At 36.2% G+C, this 23,890-nt stretch overlaps 1 protein-coding gene across 4 annotated transcripts in view; it reads right to left on the bottom strand.

Annotated features, from left to right (window-relative positions):
- RPS6KA3 (ribosomal protein S6 kinase A3) overlaps positions 1-23,890 on the bottom strand; it is a 75,041-nt gene that overhangs the window by 34,803 nt on the left and 16,348 nt on the right. For 3 of the 4 annotated variants that reach the window (XM_038167731.2, XM_038167727.2, XM_013109158.5), the window contains exons 3-4: positions 3,761-3,877; positions 1,533-1,614 (exon numbers count right to left, since the gene is read on the bottom strand). In XM_038167731.2, coding sequence (XP_038023659.1) covers positions 1,533-1,614; positions 3,761-3,877 — 199 coding nt within the window. Of the gene's footprint in view, positions 1-1,532; positions 1,615-3,760; positions 3,878-16,593; positions 16,715-23,890 lie in introns of those variants that run through there. The other variant, XM_005010846.6, reaches the window with a different exon arrangement.

A 23,890-nucleotide genomic window follows, 5' to 3' on the forward strand; every position in this document is an offset into this window, starting at 1 on the left:
ACAGAAAAAGAGCATTATTTCCAAATAGTTTCATATTAAGATTTTAACAGTAACTCATTTGCTTTCAACTTTGTTCTTCCTAAAACTGGAACCAAATGACACTCCAAACCAACTGAAAATAAAGAGTTGAAAAGTGTGATATCTTCCTGCTACTGTCAGTTTTCTGTTCTAGCCTTTTGCATCCTTGAATGCTTACTGCCTCAGAGCATCTCCTTTTCCAGCTGCAAGTCACACTTACAATTTCAGTGTTTATCAATCTCCCCATGTGCAGGCAGAACTAGATCCACAACTTGTACTACGCTTTTTATTCATAAGGCTCAGCCACCATTAAAATGTGATGAAGACAAATGCTCAAACATCTTAAAAAAGCAACTGCTAAATGACCTTTGACTCCAATTCTCAGCTATTAACAGATTTGGGAAATGAAAGGCTATTGAGGATATCAAAGGACCTTAAATGAGTGGAAATCAATTCCAGAAAAATAGGAAGTAAATAATGAGAATAACTTGTGCCACAATACAGAGTAATCAAAATATAGGAAACTGTTCAAAACCACTCACACCCTAATAGTTTTAAACGTAAGTGAAGTATAATGAGATTTGGCACTAGATCTTAGGCAGAAAAATGCGAAGTTCAACATTTTAACAGAGGTTCGTAATTCAATGCAAGTATGAAGTTTTTGTTTGCATGTCATCTGTGAATATTTTCAGATTAAAACATGTTAAAACTGCAAATCAGTATTATATCAATAACATCTAAATAATATCAACAATACAAGTAAACTGAAATATTAAACAATAACATAAAACAATAAATACACATTCTGGGTAAGCAGTTAGAGAACATTTTAATCTACTATAAAAAAAATCTTATGGAATTCTCTAGGACAGATTTGATATTGTGCAGGTTTGAACTTATTTTGTTATTGATATCATTTGTGACCAAAACCACTCAAGAAACAAAATATTATAAAGTCTCATTTTAAAACTAATTTTTGTTCATTTAGCTTAAGACACTTAAGATTTCTTCAAATATATCCTACATCCAAGAGCAAGCGTCAAAAGTTCTGAAAAAATGTACTGATATATAAAAAAAAAAAAAAAAAAAAAAACTAACTCTTCTTAGAGATTCTAGAATAAAAGAACTCGAATAATACATTTTTAAATATTGTAACCTCAGCGTAAATTGAGCAAACAGTATTAGCTGTCTCATTTGTGATACACAGTTAAAAAAGGAAGGATATTATGTTTCAGATAACAGCTCAGTAGAAAGTGGCAGATACAATGCAACTACTGTTTTAAACCACCACCAATGAGAGGGACCTAACATTTAACATGGCAAAGGACTGAACCTAATTCCCCCTTTAATAGCAATATTGTACTGTTTACTAAATCTCTCTGTGTTTATTACACAAAACAGTTTGATAGAAATAAGTTCTAAAATACAATCTGTAGAATAGCCTGTGTGTAAAGATTATTTTTTGGTAATAATGTCCATGACTTCTCTACCTCCTTGCTCCAAATAGTGCTTACCTTTCAAGGTGGCCTTTTTCAACACCTTCATTGCATAAAGCTGCCTGGCATCTGATCCTGAGATTTTTTTGACAAGAAATACCTGCATGGAAAATTAAAAGAATTATTAAAAAGAAGTAAAGGCAACTCAGATGAATATACTTCAGTATAAAATCTGAGTTTGCTCCTCTTACATTTTCTATATCTTACTTTCAAATTCTGCAAAGTACAAATAGAAATTTCCTTGCATTTTTACATAGTATTATTTAATTTCATAATCTAAAAGGTTCATTCAAGGCAAAATCTGCCAAATTAATTCTGGTTAAACTTAATTGATTTCAGTGAGTTAAGGGAAGGATGAATTTGGATTCACTTAGATGAAAAGATTGAAACAAAATTCAACTTTATAGTCATACTCTTCTGTAAAAATAAGCTTATTGATGTTAACTTTTTAAGTAGCTCCATCTTAATAAAATTTGTAAGAAAGCATAATGAAAGTGCTAATGAAATAGTTCCCTGATATGAAAATAAATCAGTGTACAGAAGTTGATCCACAAAGTTATGTAAAATAATGTTTAATAATTCATTTTAGCAACATATAAAATAGTGAGAACCAACCTTGTGTCCCAAAAAAACATAGCTAATACTCTTTGAATTTTGCATGTATCAGTGAAGTAAAACCAGCCTCAACTAAAGTGTCTTTCATTTTATTCTTTTGTGTAAAAGGATTTCTTGACTGGAGTTGTTTTTAATAACCCTAAGATGCAGATATATTCTCTACTTTGAGATGAGAAATATACACTTCCCACAGGTTTTCTAGTTATTTATGAAAAAGCACAGAGATATGTTGTGGTAAATGAGAACATTAAATGTGCTATATGAGATTAGTTTTATCTGTTTTTGTAACCCGTCATATTAACAACCCTTGAAAAGCATACAGATTAGCCTTTTAAACTGAACGAGTAGTGGCAGAGTGTCAGTATCTTCCAAACTTTTTATAATAATAATTATTATTATTATTATTATATTTTTTTAACCTAAATGCTAAAGCTAGTGAGAAGACCAGCATTTTTACATTATATCTCAGCTGGGCAGTTAAGTATTTTTGCTTTTTCAAAACATGAAAAAAGTCAATTATAGCATTAGATTTAGTAATATCAACAGAATTGAAGGGGTTGTTGAAATTGTCATTCATTAGCTTACATCTCCTTGCCTCTGAATGATTTACTTCTCCTGATAGAAGATTTCCTAATAGAAGCTATTATCTTCATTCTGTATGTAATCAAATGACATCAGAAATGAGAAACCAGAAATGGTTTCTCCAGTGTAGTCTTATTAGATCGAGTACTTATTAGACTTGGGTACAAAACTTCGTAGTTTATAAACATCTAGATTTCCAAGATTAATTGGAACTGCTGCTTCAACAACATGACCAATAGTAAATTTCTTCCACGACAAGAAGTGAACTGACTATTCTAAGTTTCCCCAGTATCCAAGATTGGTTTAGCATTGGTTTAACATACTAGAAAGCTAATAGTACATTCGGAACTTGAATTAAGGCTAAAAATGGGCTTAAAAGCTTTGTTGCTTTTCATTGTAAATTCCATTCTCTCTCAACGATCTCTCTGTCACAAGAAATTAATGTTTCATTTTTAAGTTTGATTTGGACAGTGAAAGGCAGAGGCCACATACACCTATTGAGATCTTGGTGTGGAGAGTACCCACTAAAATGCCAGAAAATGAGTATTTAATACAAGCTTAAATAAGTATCCAGTTATACTGTGCCTTAACCAAATTCTAGCATGGGCCTAGCATTAACAATCCAAAGTATATAATAGTTACTTCAATGACCACCACTGTCTAAAATGTATTATTTAAAATTACAATGTATTACAAAAATATATTGTCTGTAGTTTCTGTACTGGTGATAAACTTTGAGTTAGCAACTAGCATTACATACCAAAAAACCTCTCAAACCTTGTCCCCTTCAAACACAGAAAAGTAGTTAAAGCAAAATGACATTCCTTCCTTCAAGTCAAATTTTCCATGCATCTTTGAGGTCTACATGCAAACTAGAATAAATTTACCACTTTAGAAGATCTGCCACAATTATGGTGGCACTAATTTAGAAAGCAGTTTTGACCACCAACATTGCGTTAATGCAATGAGACTGTTCTAAATATTTCATTCTTCAACACTCTTCAATATGATATTCCCAAATACTACTCCACAAGAGGTCTGTTACCAACCTTCCCAAAGGATCCTTGTCCGAGCACTTTTAGAAGTTCAAACTGTGAAGGGTCTGCTTTCTCGTGTCCTTCCTTTACATGATGAGTTATTGCAATTTCTTTGATATTTCCTTCTTCCTGACAGAGCAAGAAAGGTGAGCAAATTTACATTAGTGATGCATCTTCCTGAAACATTTATAAATTCACAGTACATTAAAAAATAAGTGTTACTGAATCTAACCAACTATAAGCTCCCAACAGTAGATAAAACATTCAGCAATACCACTCCCATAATTAAGGCGTTTACCAAAAAAAAAAATTTACCTGGTACAAAAGGTAGCATTAATTTAGTGACCATGTAGCTTAAACCTTTAGAGACATATCAGAAAACAGACAATAACAAAGTTGACAGTAACATGTCATCAGTACCCAAGTTTTTGTGGCTAAGCCCATGTTGTTTGGTTCATCATCTCCATTTCAGATTTACAACCCAGAGGTGGAAACCAAACTTCTTAAGAATTTAGTTCCCTTAAAGTTTGTAATAAGCAGATCAGATCTCTTAGGAAGGTGCTCATTTTTAACACTTGAATAAGGATGACTGTGAGGCAGTGGGCCTTCTAGTCATTTTCCAGTCTTCACTTAATCCTGTATTTTTTACTAAAAATTTGATAATCCCCTGAAAAGCAACGCTGTGTGCCACACAACAGAAGACTTTCAAAACTTATCAGCAATCATTCAAAGGCGAGAAAAAATGCATTCTTATCAGCGTCACCTGAACAACTATCTAGGCATTATACATGACCCAAACTTACAGTCAGTGCTGCTTAAGTAACTTCTATGATAAATACAACAACAACAATTTCAACTTTTCGTGCATTCTCTTCCTATTCTTTCCCTGGGCTACAGTGAATAAAATAAAACTAAGAATACTTTCCCTCTACTTAAACTCAGGTTTATTTCACAGAATCACAGAATGGCTGAGGTTGGAAGACAGCGCTGGATGTCACATTCAACCCCCCTGCTCAACATGGACATCAAGAGCAGGCTGCCCAGGCAGCTTTTAAAGACCTCAGAGGATCTCAGTTCTCTTGGCCTGTCCTCATGACAGATATCTCAGTCCCTCAAACACCTTAGTATCCCTTTGCTAAGGGATACTCTCTCCAGTAGCTCTCTAACTCTTGTACTGGGGAGCCCGGAACTAGACCTGGCACTCGGTGCAAAGTAGAGAGGAATGATCACCTCCCTCAGCCTGCTGGCTGCAAGGACACTTTGCTAACTCGTGTTCACCTTGTGGGCCAGCATCTCCAGGTCCTTCCCTGCAAAGTTTCTTTCCAGCTGGTGGTTGGCCCACTGCTACTGCACGGAGTTACTCTGCCCTTGGTAGAGAGCCATCCACACCACAGTCTGTTCATTGAGCCCATGCTTCATCGGTTTCTATGTAAGGATCTTATGGAAGATTGCCTTCTGTCTTACTGAAGTCAAAGTAGGCAATATCCACTCTCTGTCTACCCATTCCATCGTAGAACATTATCAGGTCGGTCAAACATGATTTCACCCACGTGAATCTGTGTTGACTAATTCCAAGCACCTTTTCCTCCACACACAGAAATAGTTTCCAGGATTAGTAGTTCCCTTGTCTTCTCAGGGGTTGAGGATGACCAGCCTGTAGTTCCCTGGGTTAATCAAGCATGGCCTCACAGTGCCATGAGACAGGTCCCGTCAGCACTTGTGTGCATCCCCACATAGCCAATGAACTTCACATACATCCACTTTAAGTACTACATAACCCATCCCTCTTCCACCAACAGTAAGGTCTTTCTTGCTCCAGATCTTCCCCTTGATAAAAATGTACCAAAATACACAATAATTCTAGTGACAGAGGAGTAGAGGTAGCATTTTAAATATGTGCTTCTGCAGCACTCATTTATATATTTTTCAAGCATTCAGCAACATTTATGTGCATGAATTATTGCTAAAAGTATAGTTTTGTACAGTCATTTTAATATCACTTACAAATGCACAGTAACTGTCCATACAAGTCTACTGAAACATACTTCTAGATCACTGTTTTTCTTTCAAAGGACTCTTTTCAAAAGGTTAGCAACCAAACTTGGAAACAAACTGCACACAACAAAGCCTGAGCATGCACATCTATCCACATATAAAAAATAATTCCAGTGCACACTTTTTAAGAATGCACAGAATGTACTAGCAACTGTTGAAATGAAATAGTGGAAAAAAAAAACAAACTGGATTTTTCAAAAACTAAGACCACCAATAAAGACAGGGGCCAATTTCTCTTGTAAAACAGCTGAAACTCCACATGCGGGTGCAAGTATGCCATGTACTGCTCCTAATGTCAGAATCTATCCCAAACCTTTTTTCATGAGAAAGTTATGAATACTTTGATCAATCACTCAAACTTGAATCTTTAGAGAGCCTGAAAGAAATGTTGGTTCCTTCTACTTCAGAAAGTAATTATTTGTTGGTGGGTATCTGCATTTTTATGCTTTACCTTAGCATGTGATCAGCTGGATAACATACTACTTGAACTACTCTCTGCAATCTTAGAGAATCCCAGGAGAGGAGCAGCACAACAGAATAGACTGCTAAGCACATATTTCTTTGTACACTTTGTACACTTTGATCTGCTTCAGCTCAACTGTTTTACCTATTAACTCCCTTGGAGTCTTGGGAAAGTATAAAAAAAAAAAATCCAATCTTCTTGTTATCTAGTCACTTTTAAGGACTCAAGTTGATCGGGTATGCATGTTGTTTTAAAAGCATCGCAAAAGGTAACAAAGACATGAAAGAAAAGGATATTCACATGTTTTCTATAAACAAACAAAACATGTTTTCAAATGCAATGCAATTATTATGTAACAAACTTTCCAGTGGTTATTTTGGGCACCCTCTTCAAAAACACCACTTCACATTCCTGATGCGAAGTGAATACTTCCAGTCTTCACAGTTCTCAAGGTTCAGATACTTTTCAGTCCTTATAAGGCAGACCTAATATAACTCCCTTATAAACAAACGGGAACTCAGATCATATCCTACTTTAGTAGCTTGTCCTTAACATACGCTTCGGAGCAAGATTTATGATGAATATATACCCACAGATTTGCAGTTTCTTCTTCTTTCTACATAATTGCTGAACATTTGTTATTTTAACCTAAACAGTATTTTGCAAGTGCAGCTAAAAATACAAAAGTTCAGCCTTTTATAGAGAGAAGAATTATATGCCAAAGGAATTAACCCTCACTGTACCCATTATCTACCTGAATTAAAATATAAGCCTCTCACACTGCAAAGCCGAAATGGCTATTTCTCAGCCATCAGCACTAATTATAGTAATTAATAGGTGCTGTTGTACTATATACTCCAGAAGAGAAGCCATTCAGTCTAGTGCTGAATTTGCTCTAATTTGCTGATTTTCTCCATTCCTGCTCATTCCTGAGATACTTCGAAAAAACCCGTTGCCTCATGTGATGGGCTGAAATTAAATAGGATGACAGATAGGCTGCTGAAAGACTCTGGTCCTCCTCTCCTTTCTTCCCTTCCCTGACAGCTTTCACACCACTACAGAGACTCACTCACCAGCGCTTCGGCTGCTACAGCAGTGGGACAGACCCTTCCTTCCAGTTATAATTACAGTATACTGCCCATCTTTTATTTCGGTTATTTATAAACTTGGAAAGCTCCCTTTTCTCAAGCCTAATACTGCAACATTGTCTAAATAGAAAATTCCAATAAATTTTTCTTTTCTAGCCACACAGCTTTTAAGGCTTTCTTCACACTATAAAGTAAAACTGCCATAAAAAGTCACATTTAATATAAAAAAACAACACGTGCTGTGTTAGTCAACTTAAAGTGGTTGCTACTGGCTTCCGTTATTGTGAAACTAAATATAGAGCACAAGGAAATAAACAGAAGGTAACATTACACCGAGTTTCCTTAACATTTCCTTAACAGTATAATAGTGTTAAATCAACACTGTTCTAGACGGGAAGTCAGTGAAAAACAAGTTTGGGTATGAATATAAAACACCACTATTTTAGAATAACTTCCTGCATTGATATCATTGATATGCATTCGCAACTCTGAACTGCGGTGGTCAGTATTTCGGTGTAGGTAAGTTCTTAGTAATGTACCTCACAATTTCTGTCTGTGCACAGGAATACAAACACAGGAGAAGAACACTGAATGGACTATATTCCACAGACAAATCAAATCTAGAAGAGAAAAGCTAACAAAATTTAGAATTCATCAGCCACAAGGGTGACTCATTTTTTCTCTTTAGGAATCAGATGCAAACTGGAATAGGAAATATGCTTGTCAGAAAAAAAAAATAAAAAAAATATATACACACGCACACACACAAACACACCTTCTAGGCAAGCTGTAAAAAGCTATTTAACCCTTTTTAGAATTAGGCCATTATTTTTATTGCCTATCGCTGGAAAAAATCTGTATTTTATTCCGTATTTTAAGTACTTATTGAATACTGAATGCTTACTTTACTTCTAGTATTTTAATTCATATTAATTTCCTTGATTAATTAACGCTGCTATAATACAAAACATTTGTATTTGTTTCTGAGATCTTATTACAGGAACAACTACTAGATAACATATTAAAAGGAAGCTGGACTTCAAACCCTAAAGGAAGTAGAAACAGAAGAGCCTTGTTAGTTAAACATTTCTCAGTAGTAATGACAAAGGCCAGAGAACCAAGAGAAAAACGAGAGTTTGTCTATATGCAGAATCTCCCATAATTTATCCTTCAGATTTCTGAATTTTCAGCAGCAGATCTGAAAACATGTCTGTTTGTAAAGACGTGACCCATGCGGAATTGGATGCCATAACACACTGCTTGCTTGACGTGAATCAGTTTATCTGCAGACCTTGATCTTGGAAACATACACCTCAGAAAAACTGAAAAGAAATCATGCTGTCTAGGGCTGGTCCACAATACCGTTCCTATCATACAGCTTTGTAATTTCCACTTCCCTATTGCTCTGAACAATTCCGACATTTTCACAGATTGTATTTCTTTTCTAATAAATACAGCAGCAAAAAAGAGTACGTATAGGCCTTTTATCTCTACTTTCAGTTCCTCACTGCAGGTGCCACAGAGGACAAATGAAGCTGAACATAACGTGACAGTGATGTGAAAGGAGAAACAAGTAAAAGGGGGGGGCCATGAACCAAATTCTCGCATCTGGGCTTAAACCATCTGTAGTCACTTTGAGAAAGGGTTGCCAAACACATACTTATCCAACGGTTGAGAGTGCTGTGTGTGATATGCTCTTGTGCACAACTCGACAAATTTAGAAAAATATAATTAACACCAATTAGAATTCGAACAGTACTTTAAAAACCAGAAGCATGCTTAGTCCATAAATTTTACTTTAAAAATGAAAGAACAGAGAAACAACCAACTATAATTTAAAAAAATATTTAAGTGTATGCTCTGATGCAGGCAAAATCATCTGCAAAGAAAACTCTGAATCATCTGAATGGATGGCACAGGAACAGACCTATGTCCTTACTCGTATGATGGAGAGGAAAGCTATCAGGAATAAGGAGCATCAGCATATGGAAATACCACAGGCATCCTGCGTGCCTAAAATTCTCAGTTTCAGATTCCTGAATAAATGTATAAGCACAGTGTGAACATGGACAGCGACAAACAGGACAAAAATTCCAAAACACTGGGACAGAAACTGGAAATCTACCAAGAAAGTTACCTTTCTTTCAAAGCTATGTAAAAATTAGACGTGAGTTAACTTAGAAAGAACATCAACGAGTACACTGTTATGTTTACTTACAGGATGTCTGTTTAGGAAAGGTATCCCTGGAAGACAGATTCCTCATTTCTGGGTACTTAAGATTGTATGAATATGAGTATAAATATTTTTAATAACTCAAATATGTAATCATAAAGAGTTAAGTGTTTAGAGACAAATTAGTTCATTAGCTTGACAGTGAGTGACAAAGATCTGAGTATACACTTGTAGTGGAAGCATACGTTAATTGTGACAAATAGACTATACCAGAGAGAAAAAGTAGCAGCTACGTTAGAAATGTAGTTTTACAGCCACAGTATGATGGAATGGTATACTTAAATTGCTCCTACACATAGGTGACTTTTAATGGGTGTAAAGTCATGAAGTGACATCAATCCATAAAGGTAAGAAAGAAATACAAGGAAATGCTTATAACCTAAGCCACCCTAAGCATTCACGTCAAATAGAAGGTGACTCAAAAAACCGGACCCACCCTGAACAAGAGGACTCCCTGCACTCTCTCCCATCAACTTCAGTGAAATTACATTGAAATCAGATAAAATACAGAAAGCTGATCAAAAAACAGATATCCAAACATCAAACCTCTAACAAAGCTATGCATGTACAAAGAGACTGAGTAGTGGGTGTGTTAAATCCATTAAAACAGCGTGTTTGTTTTGTTGTTTTTTTTTTTTTTTTAAATGCATTTGTGGTCAGCTACGTGCAGAATAACAAGCAGTTTATTTTTATAATACCAAGAGCAAAGACAAGTATATGCTGAGTGCCTGTAGATTGAGACTTTCAGACTTTCTGCAAGAACATTTATATTTAACACACTACAGTGTTCAACTAGTTTCAAAATAAATAGCTTTACAATTTTAATGACTCTGATGCCTGTTCTTGTATAAAATGAGTCTTCTAGTTGATAACAAACAAAGAAGGGAACAGCTAAATGTTAAAAAAAAAAAAAAAAAAGATTATTACAATACCCAGAATATGTTAGAAAGCTTCTAACAAATTCAGAAACAGATTTCCAAGAAAATTTTCCTTATTAAGAAAGCAAATCAGGTATGGATTTAGAAGACCCCACAAGTTCTCATTATGAAAAAATAGAATACAGTTGTTTGCCCTATCTTGAATCCTTTGCATCAGGAAGGAATTATGAAAGATAACACACAGCATCCGTATTCAGTTAAGAAAAGGGGCAGCAGTGACTGCAAAACAAGGTCGCGTGTTTGTTTGCTTTCCCAGAAAGCAAATTCTCCTTAGACACTGGTGAGAACCTCCTGGGAGCTGCAGTGAATTTCAGTTGGCAGACAGTTAAGCACCAACCAAAAGAATTTTCCTTCTGCACACTTGCTGACTACATGAAATAAGTCACGAAATACACCATCAAATCTGTAACACCTTAATAAAACATTCAGGGTTGAGAGAAAGAAAGAGGCAATATCCCCTTCTGTGTCTAACAGAGATGGAAGTTTTCATAACTGACATGAAGAAACAAGGATGAAACTGACCCTCACACTTCTAAAAAATCAAAGCATCTGAATGTTACAACAATTTCTGGCCAAAAAATACACCATGGTATGTTTGCTTTTGGAATTCAGAAGCAACTTCCCTATCAGTAGGGCTTTTAAAAATACCACATTTTTCTGATGTGTAATGAGGCTCAGATGACTATGACGGACATGGCTTATACATACTCGAGTTCATCAAAACCCAGTGGGATCTCATCGATGTGTATAAATACCTGAGGTGTGGGAGACAGAGGGATTTGGCCAACCTGTTTTCAGTGGTTTGCAGGGACAGGACAAGGGGCAATGGCCACAGGATGGAGCACAGGAAGTTCTGCACCAACATGCGAAAGCTTCTTCATGGTGAGGGTGACGGAGCACTGGGACAGGCTGCCCAGGGAGGCTGTGGAGTCTCCTCTGGAGATACTCAAGGCCCATCTGGACACCTACCTGGGCAGCCTGCTCTGAGGAACCTGCTTTGGCAGGATGGTTGGACCCGATGATCTTTCAAGGTCCCTTCCAACCTCTACAGTTCTGTGATTCTGTGGGTGAGAAATCAGTCATATGCAAAAAATAGGTCCTGTATACAAAAAAATTCTTCCTGGACAGCAAAGGTTGTTGACGTGCTGACCAAAAGCAGTAAAAGTGGCGTTAAGACTTTGGCATTAGATAAACAGATTAACAAATTTTAATGTCAAGGAATGATTAAAATTCCGTTCTCAGTGTATCTGTAATTCTGCAGAATACCCCTATTTTCACACAGTATCTCCAACATCCCTAATAGATCTTTCATCTAAAAATACAGGTGTTGATCAGAAATACATTGGTTCCTTATATTAAGATTCTAATCTAAAAAGAATCCAGAATATCTAAACCAGGTTAAGTAACACTGGAGAAGTTAACTTCAACACTGACGTTCCTGCTTCCAACATTTCCAGGTTTCACCTTCACCTGTTAATTCTGTCCTGCTCTTTTAATCAAGTTAAGAAGGTGTAATCAGGAGCATCTTTTATGTATAGGTACTTACAAACTTAGCTATGCCTTAATTTTCCCCTTAAGGTAAGTAAAGGTTAGCTCAGTGGTTTTTTTTCCACTGTAAAGCAACCTCACACCCCCTGGTCTTGAAAGGGTCTTCTTGAATCACTTTTTGGTTTCGATAAACTTCATTTTTAATGTTAATTTGGAAGTCCCTGCATCACAGCTGGGCTCACAACTGGCATAGCCCCCTACTACTCCAAGTCCATATCTTCCTGCTCAGACCCACGAGAACTGTGCTTACAAAGGCAACGATTCCAAGCTTGCACTCAGATGAGTGGTAAGTGACACTGCTCATCCTTTCCCAGTCACCACTTTCCAGTGTTAAACACCATGACCACCTCCGACTCATGCAAAATTCTTTGTTCCTAATACACAATTTAGCATTTAACTGGGTCAGTCTAGGTATAATTAGAAAACTCCTTCTAAAACGACACTATTAATGCACTAAGAAATGCTGGTGGGATTCCACCAAAACGCTCTTCGGGAACTATTTCATTCCTATTTCCCATTTAAAATAACATCTCAAAATTTATTAAAATTCATTTCATATAATATGCTTATTCTGTAATAGAGATAATTTATGGAAGAGAAAGAGCCAGAATCACCATTAGGGAAGTTCATGCTTCTGGAATCACAACTTCAGTACAGCCAAGAGCGTGAAGGAGAGGAAAACCTTTCTGCTACCTTCAATCACAACTAAGTCAGACCAGTGTTGGTGAATATCACCTCAAAGATCAACCATATTTCCAGATAAGACAGCCCTATAATAAATTTTTAAAATAAGTTACTGAAATAAAGACAGATATTTCAATGGTGTTAGGGTGTCATCTTTTTCCTGAAAAGACAGGAAATAGTCATTTCTAAAAGCATAAAGGGCAGTTTATAGTGACTGTTCAATGAACGTATTTATTCAATTGCCCTAAATGAATTTTAACTTACCTAACAAACTCACTGCTCTATCAGCTTACACTATTGACTATACAACTTTCAAAAAGCAAATCCAGTGAATAAAGAGCTAATTCCAGTTGTCATCTTCCACTTCAAAGCTGAGCACCAGCAAAAACACTGCTTTTCTCAGCTTTCACTTCTAAGTCTTAGCTACGTAAGCTACATAGATTTTTTTCCATCTTCCCTAAGGAAGCAGCAGCTTTGTTTTCACTCCCTCAGTCTTTTTCAGGAAAGTTTTGCTTCCCTGAAAGAAACGACTGTTTTCAAGGCATACATATGCTCAGTACAAGTGAAGGTAAGGATGAACACCTAAGAACGGATTCCCCACCAAGTTGTTAACGCTGCTCCAACAACTGCTGTTGAAAATCTCCTTTTACTACTTTGTTAACCTTCATTGTACTCAGAGTTCATTTTTCTGACTGTCATGGGCAAAATATCGTTGATTCCTGTAATCAAATACTCAGCATCTCAGAAATGGTTTCTATGATATTAAACCTCGTTTCTAAAGTTACATGAAGCAGTAAGGACAGTAAGCTTATTGGATATCAAGTGATTTCAAAAGGATGACTCAATGCTGGCACAGCTCCGCAGCTCATATACATAATTTCCTTTTCCTCCCCTCCCTTGAGTCAGGAAGTCTCCTAGATGCACTTACTTTCCTAACTTGTTTTGAAAGTAGAATGAATTTTCAGTGTTACCTGAAGAAATAAAATCCATATGAACTACACATTTTGAAGAAGAAAGAGCCAGCAAACTGAAAACCATTTATTTTTATCGCTTGTATTAGAGCTTATGGAAATCTTTATTAAGTTAAAAATGGGAGTTAAAAGTGTGAAGAATGCACCATGTCAGCTATTTCTTTTGAATTTCAGAAATATTCTATATACATTCACATATTCTATACTCATTATAATCCTACCTCTAAACTCAAAACTACCCTTGAAAAAAATATCTATGTCCAACAACTATTTCATAACTTCCCATCACTTCAGTGAGCAACATCACTGATGTAAACCATGGCATAAAAGCAGTTCTTCTATTTGTGACTAAGATTCAAAATTCAAGTCATTTAACAGACCTAGTATTTATTTAAATTTTTATAAGTGTACAATTGCTTTAAAAAGCTGGTTAAAACAGCTACTACTGAAGTAGTAACTATTCTAATACAACAAAAGGCAAAGCATTGCCATGCTTAAAATTAAGCTTATTTAGGGATATTCTGTGTGCATTTTCTTTTACACTATTACTTTAGCAAAGCAAGAACAGAGAAGTTGTAACTAACAGGGACATTTGAAGTCAGAAAGAGTTTTTCCACACTTTATAAACTTTGGTTCTTTTTAGGACAGAAAAATACTTAATATTAGAATAATCTCAATTCTATTGACATTATATTACTTGTGCAGATGGTATCTATTATTTTTACCTGGCAGAAACAATACAATTTCCTAAAAACAAATTTGATTAGCAAGTGCCTAATTTAACAACTAAAAAAAAAGGAAAAAAAGAAAAAAGAAAAAAAAAAAAAGAAAACAACAATAGAAATGTGAAGTCTCCAAGATAAAAAAAAAAAAACGTACAGACATTACAAACAAAAATCACTGTATTTAGGCACCTCTTCTTTACTTTCTGCACCTTCTGTTCTTTTCCGTTCATGGTTTTCTAGCATACTGCAACAGTTTTAAGGTCCCAGAAGATGCCTATATCCACATTTGTTCCAGGTAGCCAATTCATTCATATGATGAAAACCACAGATCTGGCTGCTGAGATTGAACTCCTCCCATTCTTTTGGTGTTTCAGATGAAGCAAGATAGGAGTTTGAAGAACAAGTCCTGTCTCAGAGCACTGCGTCAATGGATAGATGAGGAGGCCCTCTGGATAAACATGACTGGCCAAGGCTAGGGGAGTGATTTTGAAAATACTTTTCCTCCTCAGACTGAAAACACAAAGGCCAGGACGAAAAAAGGGATCCCGTTCCTTCCTACCCAAAAGAACTGCGAGCACTAGGTTGTTCAGCAGATAAAGATGAGGAATTCACGTAAAAGCCTGATGATAGTCACCAAAAACAGTTTTGTAATGTCATTTTCTTTTGATCAAACATCACAAAATTATCTCATGAACCAGATTGTGCATGTCAGCATTGGAAAAAAATAACTCACTGGGTGGAACTTTCATTTCCCAGTAACTTTGATACAAGCTTTGTTCCTCTGTAAGCACTGGCATTTAAGAGCACTGCAATTTATTTTTTTTAAATGAATTATTTTTAGAAATCCATAAACAGATTTAGTACTAAACTACGAAAACTATGAATCTTGCTTTTATTCAATAATATATTGTAAAATTTACGTGGTCTGAAAACCCTTAGCTCGGGTTGTACTGTCTAGCATTTTAAAAAATCAATAGAATTTTAGAGACAATATAGCCAAATTGCTATAGGCAGATAGTGTCATTTTTGATCACAGACTAAAAAATATCTTTCACCTTGCTCGTGGAAAAGAACTAAACTTCATGGCTAAGTTGACAAACGTTTATTTTATAGGGTTACTTTTAAAAAAGCTGTGTATACTGCATCCTATATTCTATTGTTTTACGTTCATGTCCTGTTTCACTGTTTCAGTTACAGCAAGCAAATTAGACTTCAGTTTTTAACACTTACTGCAAAGTTCAAATGAGTACATAGGCCAGCAGATGTTAAATTACTATCCCTTTTATTTACAAACTAGTAGACATGCATTGCTTAGGATGTTAAGACAGCATACAAGAAAGTTTTACACTGAGAAGGATTTGTAGACTTACAGGAGCAGAAACATGAAAGTTGATCTAAGTTTCAGTGAAAATTCTTAAATACATTGCAAAATTACATGTATCGTTAAATAGTTAAGAAACAGTGCACAGGGTAATGCAGGTCGTCGCTAGAGATTTTCTTAACTGAAAGCAACTTTTATCTTTAAATGTATAGGTTTAACAAATTATACAAATTCAGTGTAAATTGTTCTATGCAAGTTATTAATGTAAATTACTGCCTCAAGATGAAACAACCATAACATGAACTACAACACAAGCGTCACTATTCCTAGTTCTATGTTCATAAGTAAATACTAACGAGCCCATGTTATTTTAATTGTCACTCCACAAATAACTATACCTTATAGTTAAAAGGACTACATAAAATTTAACTACTAAAACAAGTTTTAATTTTCAAAATAGAAACATTTTTAATAAAATAAGACTATGAATGAGAAGGCTTAACACATAGCTATACTCATACTTTTTTGTGAGAAAATAGTAAGCATTACAGCATTTTCAGAGGTAAAAACTTCCCAATCAGGCTGTCAGCAGGTACCTTAGAAGTTTCTACAGAATATTATAGGAACACAAACTCCCTCCCACATCCTTTTTTTTTTTTTTTTTTTTTGGAAAAAGAATATACAGAAGGCTTTGTATACAAGCAGCACTGATCAGAAAGCTGTGAAATACTGAAAGTGCTTTGAAACTAGAAGCTTAAGCCCTATCGATGCTCTAATAAATCTGTCCTTTAGCTTTTTTAAACAAGAAACTAAACTCACCCGAATAGAACGAGCACGGAGAGCCAGAAACTTAAACATGACTAAGAAGCCATGATGTTTAGATTTTCTGACTGAGCGATCATAAGTCTAGCAGGGAAGACCAGCCCTAGCGTTTTTGCTGCGACCAGCTGTTCCGGCAATTAGAAAATTTCCTGTCAGGCAAGTCAGACACAGTTGGGGGTGGGGAGGGAGAAGGGGGGAAAAAAAGGTCAGAAAAAAAAATAAAAGAAATTGATTTTTTTCCCCCTGTGGTAAAGAAAAACTGGGCAGCGCTGGTACTCATGTTGCTGATGCTGTAGAGATCAGCACAGGAAACTTGAGCAGATTGCCTGATAGCAACATGCTGTTGCAGATGTTATTTATTTCTCGTTCCCAGAAAAAGAACAAAAAAGATCAACATCAATTTCAGAAATCAAGCTCTCAAGCAACATAGTGAGAATAGCAACTATTTTAAGTCCTGCTTAGGATATTTGTATTTTTTGTGCTCAGTTGCATGAAAATCACTACTTTTTAGACTTTAGTGCAGACAATGTGGTATGCTTATGTTTAGTGACTATTTTTATTTACTAGGGCTGTTCAAAGACAGAACTGACCTTGCACACAGGCCTTTGAAACCCTGCACACTGAAAATGCTACACAGATGTTATAGAGGTTAGGCCAAGATAGATTACAGAAATTATTTGAATTGGATCGCCCAGCTCAAGTGTCTGACTTAAGCACAAATATTACAAATGCTCTGTACAAAGTGAATAACTTCTTAAATTAATATAAATACCTAAGCTTTCTTTTAGTGTTTCCAAAATAACTTTCAAAATATTTCTTAGAATTAGAATGTATTACTTCCAAACAGCTAGAGACCAAGCTTTCAGTTTGATCTCTCTGTGTTTAGTACCTAAGTCACTGTTACGTGTACTGACAACATAAGGATCTCTCGCTTCAGTATTCATTAAAAAACACTGAATTCTGTAGTCCATGCTCCATTATAATACGTAGCAAGACTGCTTTTATTCAAGCACTGAATAAATAAATGCAAGTAATGACATTTAGGTAACAGCATATACACATGCTCAACCAGAAATAGAGCCAGGTGATTCCATTTAGCAAATCTGTACCAAAGGAAACAAGGCAAAATACTGTACACTTCCTGCACAAGACATTAAAACAAACAAACCCTCCAAACTACCTTTCTTGATTGGGATCTAACAAGTACCTGGATTACTGCAATTTTTATTTTTTTTTTTTAGCTTTTAATTGCTCTTCATAAGACAAAGACAGTGATTTATTTAAGTGAAAGAACATGTTGCTTCCCTCTGTAAATCACATCCTGGCTTTCTACAGTATCGCTTTTTAACTTCGCCTTTAAAACCTGCACTATACACCTCTTCAGCACGGAAGACCTTCTTGCCCAAATGCGGAGCCAAAATAATTCATGGTCCCCAAGCAAAAATGTGCCTTTATGTTCTCTTGTACTTCTCTGGGTGTTCATTTACGCCACATCTACAAGCATGGGTCTTTATATTCGGTACATAAAATTTGAACAAATTGCTGTTATAAATTACATAGACATTCGGTAACCACTACTACACCTCAACTTCTCAATTGCTATGTCCTTTTCATACGCCAGGGTATTACAGCCTGTTTGCAATAAACAGCCTCTACTACAACAGCAGTAACGCAGCATGAAAAATGATTCAATCTATGCTTTGGGATAAACAAGGCGTCTTGAACACTAGGAGGTTACACAAGGATTTCAAGTATTTCCTAAATGGTACAAGAATTGCTTGAAATTGCTCTCTTCACTTGCTTTAAATCCCCAGCGACTTCCCCCTCAAAACTGTAGCATCTCAAGAATTGCAGTTTAATAGCGACACAGAAGTTTACACTTTGAAGGAAAAAAGGGGGGTGGGAAGGTCAGGGGGGGATCATTCAAGCTTTCTCTGCCGTGCCCTGTCAAGCACATGTGTGAATGCACTAAAAGCAGAGTCATCATGAGTCTCCTTCAAATCACTAAATGTACGTAGGATGAACTGCTAAAAGCAGAAACGAAGAGCAAGGGAGACCTACATTAAATATTAAGTTCTTTCAAGCTGGCAACGTACTGTGGGTAAATAACCATTTTCTTCCCTTTTTCTAGGAAGGGTGCGAGTGTATTGCACTAGCGAGCTGTATGCGCTAAGGGCGACACAAATAAGACATTTCAACTGCTACATTCATACAATTACTGACTACTGCTCCCCAAACCTTTTATTTGACCTCCCGGAGAAGTACAAAGCGCAGTGCTCAGGGGTCAGTGGGGTTACTTCCCAACAATAGTTCTCCTATAACCGGCATGGGTCTGCAGCAGGTGGAAGAAATTTCTTGTGTTCTGGGAGAATAAAGCCGGCATGGTTCCCAAAGAGCACTACTAGCCAACCAGAAACATTAAGATATACGCTATGTAATTCATTTAGAGAATCTCTGAGAAGAGAGCTTGTCCTTTTAAATATTTCTTCATATGACAAGGAGACAGGTTAGAGGGCAGCGGTCCCCCAACAGGGAAGCCTGTGATAACGAGGACAAATTGCTCCAGCAAATTGCTCCCCTAACCTTGAAGTCTGATAAGCTTTTATATTACATGCTTATCAAGAAACACAAGTGTCCCCAAAACAAAAAGGAATTTGCTATGCCTGTCAGCAACAGCTGAGTCAATTGCAGGTTGGATAAAAAAAATAAAAATAAAAATAAAAATAAAAGCACACAATTCACAACAAATTTCCTCCTCCAGGAGGGAAATATGAAGTGAGCTTGTCTCCCATCCTCCCCTTCTGCACTTCTAATTTGCATGCTCTGAACTTAGAAAAATGAAGGGAAAACGTCATCAAACTTGCAGTCAGGAGTATGGAGCTCACAGCTTCCACAGAAAGCAGAACTGAACAATGCTGGAGGATCTCCCCACACAGTACAGAATGTGGGAATCACAAAGTTTTACTGAATAAAGTGTGCACACTACAGCTGGACACCCACTTTTACACATTACCAGAAAAACCTGAGGCATTTCCTCTATGTGGAGTCCACTAGGTAAACCGGACGTTTTCCCGTACCCTCAGCCTGGGGAGCATAATAATGCATGTGAAGTCTTACTGTTCCTAGACAAGGAAGGCTCTGTAGTACAGATTACCTTCAATTATCTGAAAACAGAACAAACAAAAACACAAAACAAACCAAAGAAAAACAACAACCCCATGATTCAAAGATCGAAGCAAAAATTCCTTTAAGTGGTATATTCTTTATTGCAGCACTGGATGCACGGGGGACCTCTCCACCTATCGTGCATACCCAAAGCAGAAAGCAGTCTTGAATTTATACAATCAATCTATCAATATTCTACAAGCGCCTATACATATTCATTAACTATCCCCGCCTTCCCTTGCTTCTCATGCTAATTAGCCTTTTGGCACCTTGCGCCTGAGTAGAGCCTCCCAAGAATGGTGGGCAGGGGTCTTTGGGAGGAAGATCCCGAGTCTTCCTCACAGTGTACTTTTCACCTTTGGTCAGGAATCTGCTGAGTTGGCATGTTTCTTAATTGCAGGAGCTGGTTCTTGCTAATTCTCCCGTTTGTTGTATCTTTATAATGAATTCCAATGTCCAGTTTCGAGATTTATAGTCCTTACATTTGTTTCTGTGTCCATCTGCCGCTTCCTTATCATGAGTTCCAGTGTCTTGTTTTGAGATACACAGTCCTTGTCTGGGGATTGTCCTTGCCTCCCCAATACCTCCTTAATCACCCAAAACAAGAGTACACAAGAACTGAAAAACCCTCATTTGATGAAGGTTAATTGGTAGGTACAGAGAGCTACTTTTTGGAGTTTCCAGAAGCTGAATAACATACTTATCTTCATAACAAACATGTTTGTATAGCCAAGGCAGCAATATTATATTAATCAGAGGGTGTGGCAGTTTCCATCTGCTATTTTACAGGCTTTTCAGGGCTACCATCTGTTTTCTCTTCATGTAACAAGTAAGCAGATTGACTGTTAACGTTGCTTACATGCTCAAATCATTCAATTTTCTGATCAAGATCCAGAAAGCATGCTGCACCTAAAACACCAAGCACTCATTGATGCCTTCTAATGGATTTTCTGAAAGAGTTTTGCTGTAACTTCCCTCAACACCTGAGGACATCTTCGGGGGGGAAAAATATCCCAAGCCTTGTCTGCCCTGAATGGGTTTGATGTATAAATCAACCTTTCAGATCAAGAGCTTTGCAATATTTTACAAGTACGCTGTAACTCCTTACGTACGGACCACTGAGTTCATTCTTACATAGGTAAAGTACATGCGTATCAGTTTAAGTCTAGAGAAAAAAAAGTATTCTGCCTTTTACAAAGGAAAATTTGAGCACAGTGAAGGCATTAACTGGATTTGATTTTTACAGATGTAAAAGTTTTCCTTGGAAAACTTACTTGTTCAAGAATCAAGGTATTTTATTGTAAAATATAATTAAACATACATACATACATGTGAATAAATACAAATATATTTAGTAAAATACAGCAGAAGGAATATAAAAACTATGAACCTCCTAAAAGTCTTAGTTTAGTAGTTATCACCCAGACTGTTTCCTTCATTACACACCGGGCACTGTTTCATTAAATGGTCAGATTATCTGTTGGCATTAACTGAAACTATGACTTAGTTCACAACAAGGAACACGGTGTTATACTGAATTATGTAACAGAGTTTCAAAGAATTACATTGCTATGGCTGCAAAGCTTCCTCAATTTGATTTCCACATAAACAGGCAATAACCACACACTAAATAAAGTGTAAGCAATGTGAAAAAATAACTTGACTGTACACCTCATCTCTCAGGAAAATACAAAAATATTAAAATGTCAATGTTTTACACTACTGATAACAAAGTCGAGTAGCTGTTTCTGCTAATATTAGACAGTTCTGTAGAAATTGAGAAATCCTAACCACAGTGCTCTGTGAACACTTGTGAGCTCAATCATTTCCGTAATATCTAAGAAACTCTAGCTAGATCTTAAAACCCCTACCACAGACTCAGGAATTTACATCAAAACGTTGACAAAACCACACACGGAAAATTGAAATATGAATGTTATGCCAGCAAAAGTAAAACAAGCGTATCAAAATTAGCATCAGCAATACATTCACTTTCATGTTAACACACACTTTTTTGCTGAATTACTTCATTTTCATGTTTTATCTTTTCATTGCTGGTGACAACAAATGAGATTACCCCAGATTACTGTGGTTTTAGTGGTACTGCCTGAATAACAGTAGGCACACGAGGATTACATGTTCACATGGGAATTTTCTGTGTAGATTCATATTTGTTCACTAGATTTCAGTTATCTTCTGTAAGACCTCTCTGGTTATAGTCTCAAGCCTTCCTCAAGGTCTAAGGTGTTTCAAATACTGCACATTTGTCAAAATTATCCCAAGTATGTGTGTATATATATATATGTATATATATATACACACACACACACTTAAAGGTTGACCAGTATTTTACACATACTATATACAGCGTATCAGATACCTAGGTATGCATAATGTAGAATGTCAAGATTAGTACATAAAGTTGACTGTTCAAGGCCAGTAATTGGACAAAAACTATTTTGCCCCATATGCTTCAAATTATTTTTCTAATGCATTTTAAATCTTTTTTCTAAGATCACGTTTTCCTCATAACCTCTTCTAATAAAACACTGATAGGCAAGAAAAAGCTCACCACTTTCATACCTCCTGACTGCAGTTTTCAATTCTATTGAGAAAAACAGACATAACCACTGACTTTTCTTTACAAGCCTAGCTTATGTTACCTGTTGACTACAGTCCTAGTTATTTTAGTTATATGTTTTTAGTGAAAGGATGAAAGCCACTGAGGTTTAGTTTTGCATCATCCAGATCAGCATGTTTTAATATACTGTTTCACGTTTCACTTCTATGTAATTCTACCTGTGTTTACGTTCTACTTATTTAAGAGTAGGGTTTTGCTTAAAGTTATACCAAAACATACAAAAAGTATAACAATACTCCCCCAACCACCCCCACTGGAGACATCATTTACTTTTTCATCCCAGTTGCTTGTGCCTGAATTATTTCCATTCTGGCCTGTACTAAAAAACAAACAAACAGTAACCTTCAGTCCCTGTAGGCTACCAAACAGAAACGTATGTCAGCCCATGCAGCTTACAAAGCATTATTAGAAACCACCTTTCACAAATTCTTGGAACCTAGTATTTTTGTATTTTTAATATTGTGCTTAAGCTAGCAAAATGCAATGATAACTGACCAGTTCTAGTACTGCTTTAATGGCCAAATTGAACACAGATTAAAAAGAGTAGCAAAGTGTGCATTGTGCTTTTGAGAACTCAAAACATTTCATGTGCTCTGTTAATTAACTCGATCTCTATGGACACAGCAGTAAAGAAAACAACAGTAGATAGCACAAGAGTGAGAAAGGTAGCAAATAAAAGGCTTTAAATTGCTTCCCTTTTTCAGTAATCTTCACTTAAGCTTTCACATCAGGTCAAACTTCAGCCAGTGTATTTGTTCTTGCATTTATTTCCTGCCAGGCCCAGGTTATTTATGACATTCATCAGATATTAAATGTTGACTTAAGTTATGAAGCTAGATATAACCAGTATATTAATTGTAATAAAACTAGAATATTGAGTGATTCCTCTTTTAAGAGGAACAACACTGAACTATACAGCACCTTGGACTCCTCAGAAATAGGTATGTAACCTTAAATCTGCTGCTTTTCTTACGACAAACCACTGAGTCTGAAACAAATCTGTGCAACTCAGACTCACCTGTCCATTAACTTCACTTTTGGGCGAAAGAACAGGGATCTAACAATTTGAAACTTATCTTTTGATATGCACAATACTAGGGAGACTTCCTATGCAGACAAAATTGCATTAGACTTCTACATTTGTTTTAAACTTCTTATCCAATTTGCATTATCAGCATACTATTCATACATTGACATTGCAAAAGGATGCATTATTTCAAGCTTTTGCCCTCTTCTCTCCACAGAGCTGTGGCAACTCTCTATCCCGAGCTTGCATACATTACAGAACTGTGAGAATATTTTGTCTTCTGACCTGATGTACAAGAGTCTGCACATGCTAGGCCCGTTCATGCTACTGTCCTCAAGTTACAGCAGAGAAATTTCATGGATTATCAGCCCTTTTAGGGCCCATAAGCCCTTTTAGACACAAGGTCAAACAGAAGAATTAAAATGAGTTTCAGCGGCAATTTAACATTAGTCTTTATCTTA

This window comes from Anas platyrhynchos, chromosome 1 (genome assembly GCF_047663525.1).
Source record: "Anas platyrhynchos isolate ZD024472 breed Pekin duck chromosome 1, IASCAAS_PekinDuck_T2T, whole genome shotgun sequence".
NCBI classification, from domain to species: domain Eukaryota; kingdom Metazoa; phylum Chordata; class Aves; order Anseriformes; family Anatidae; genus Anas; species Anas platyrhynchos.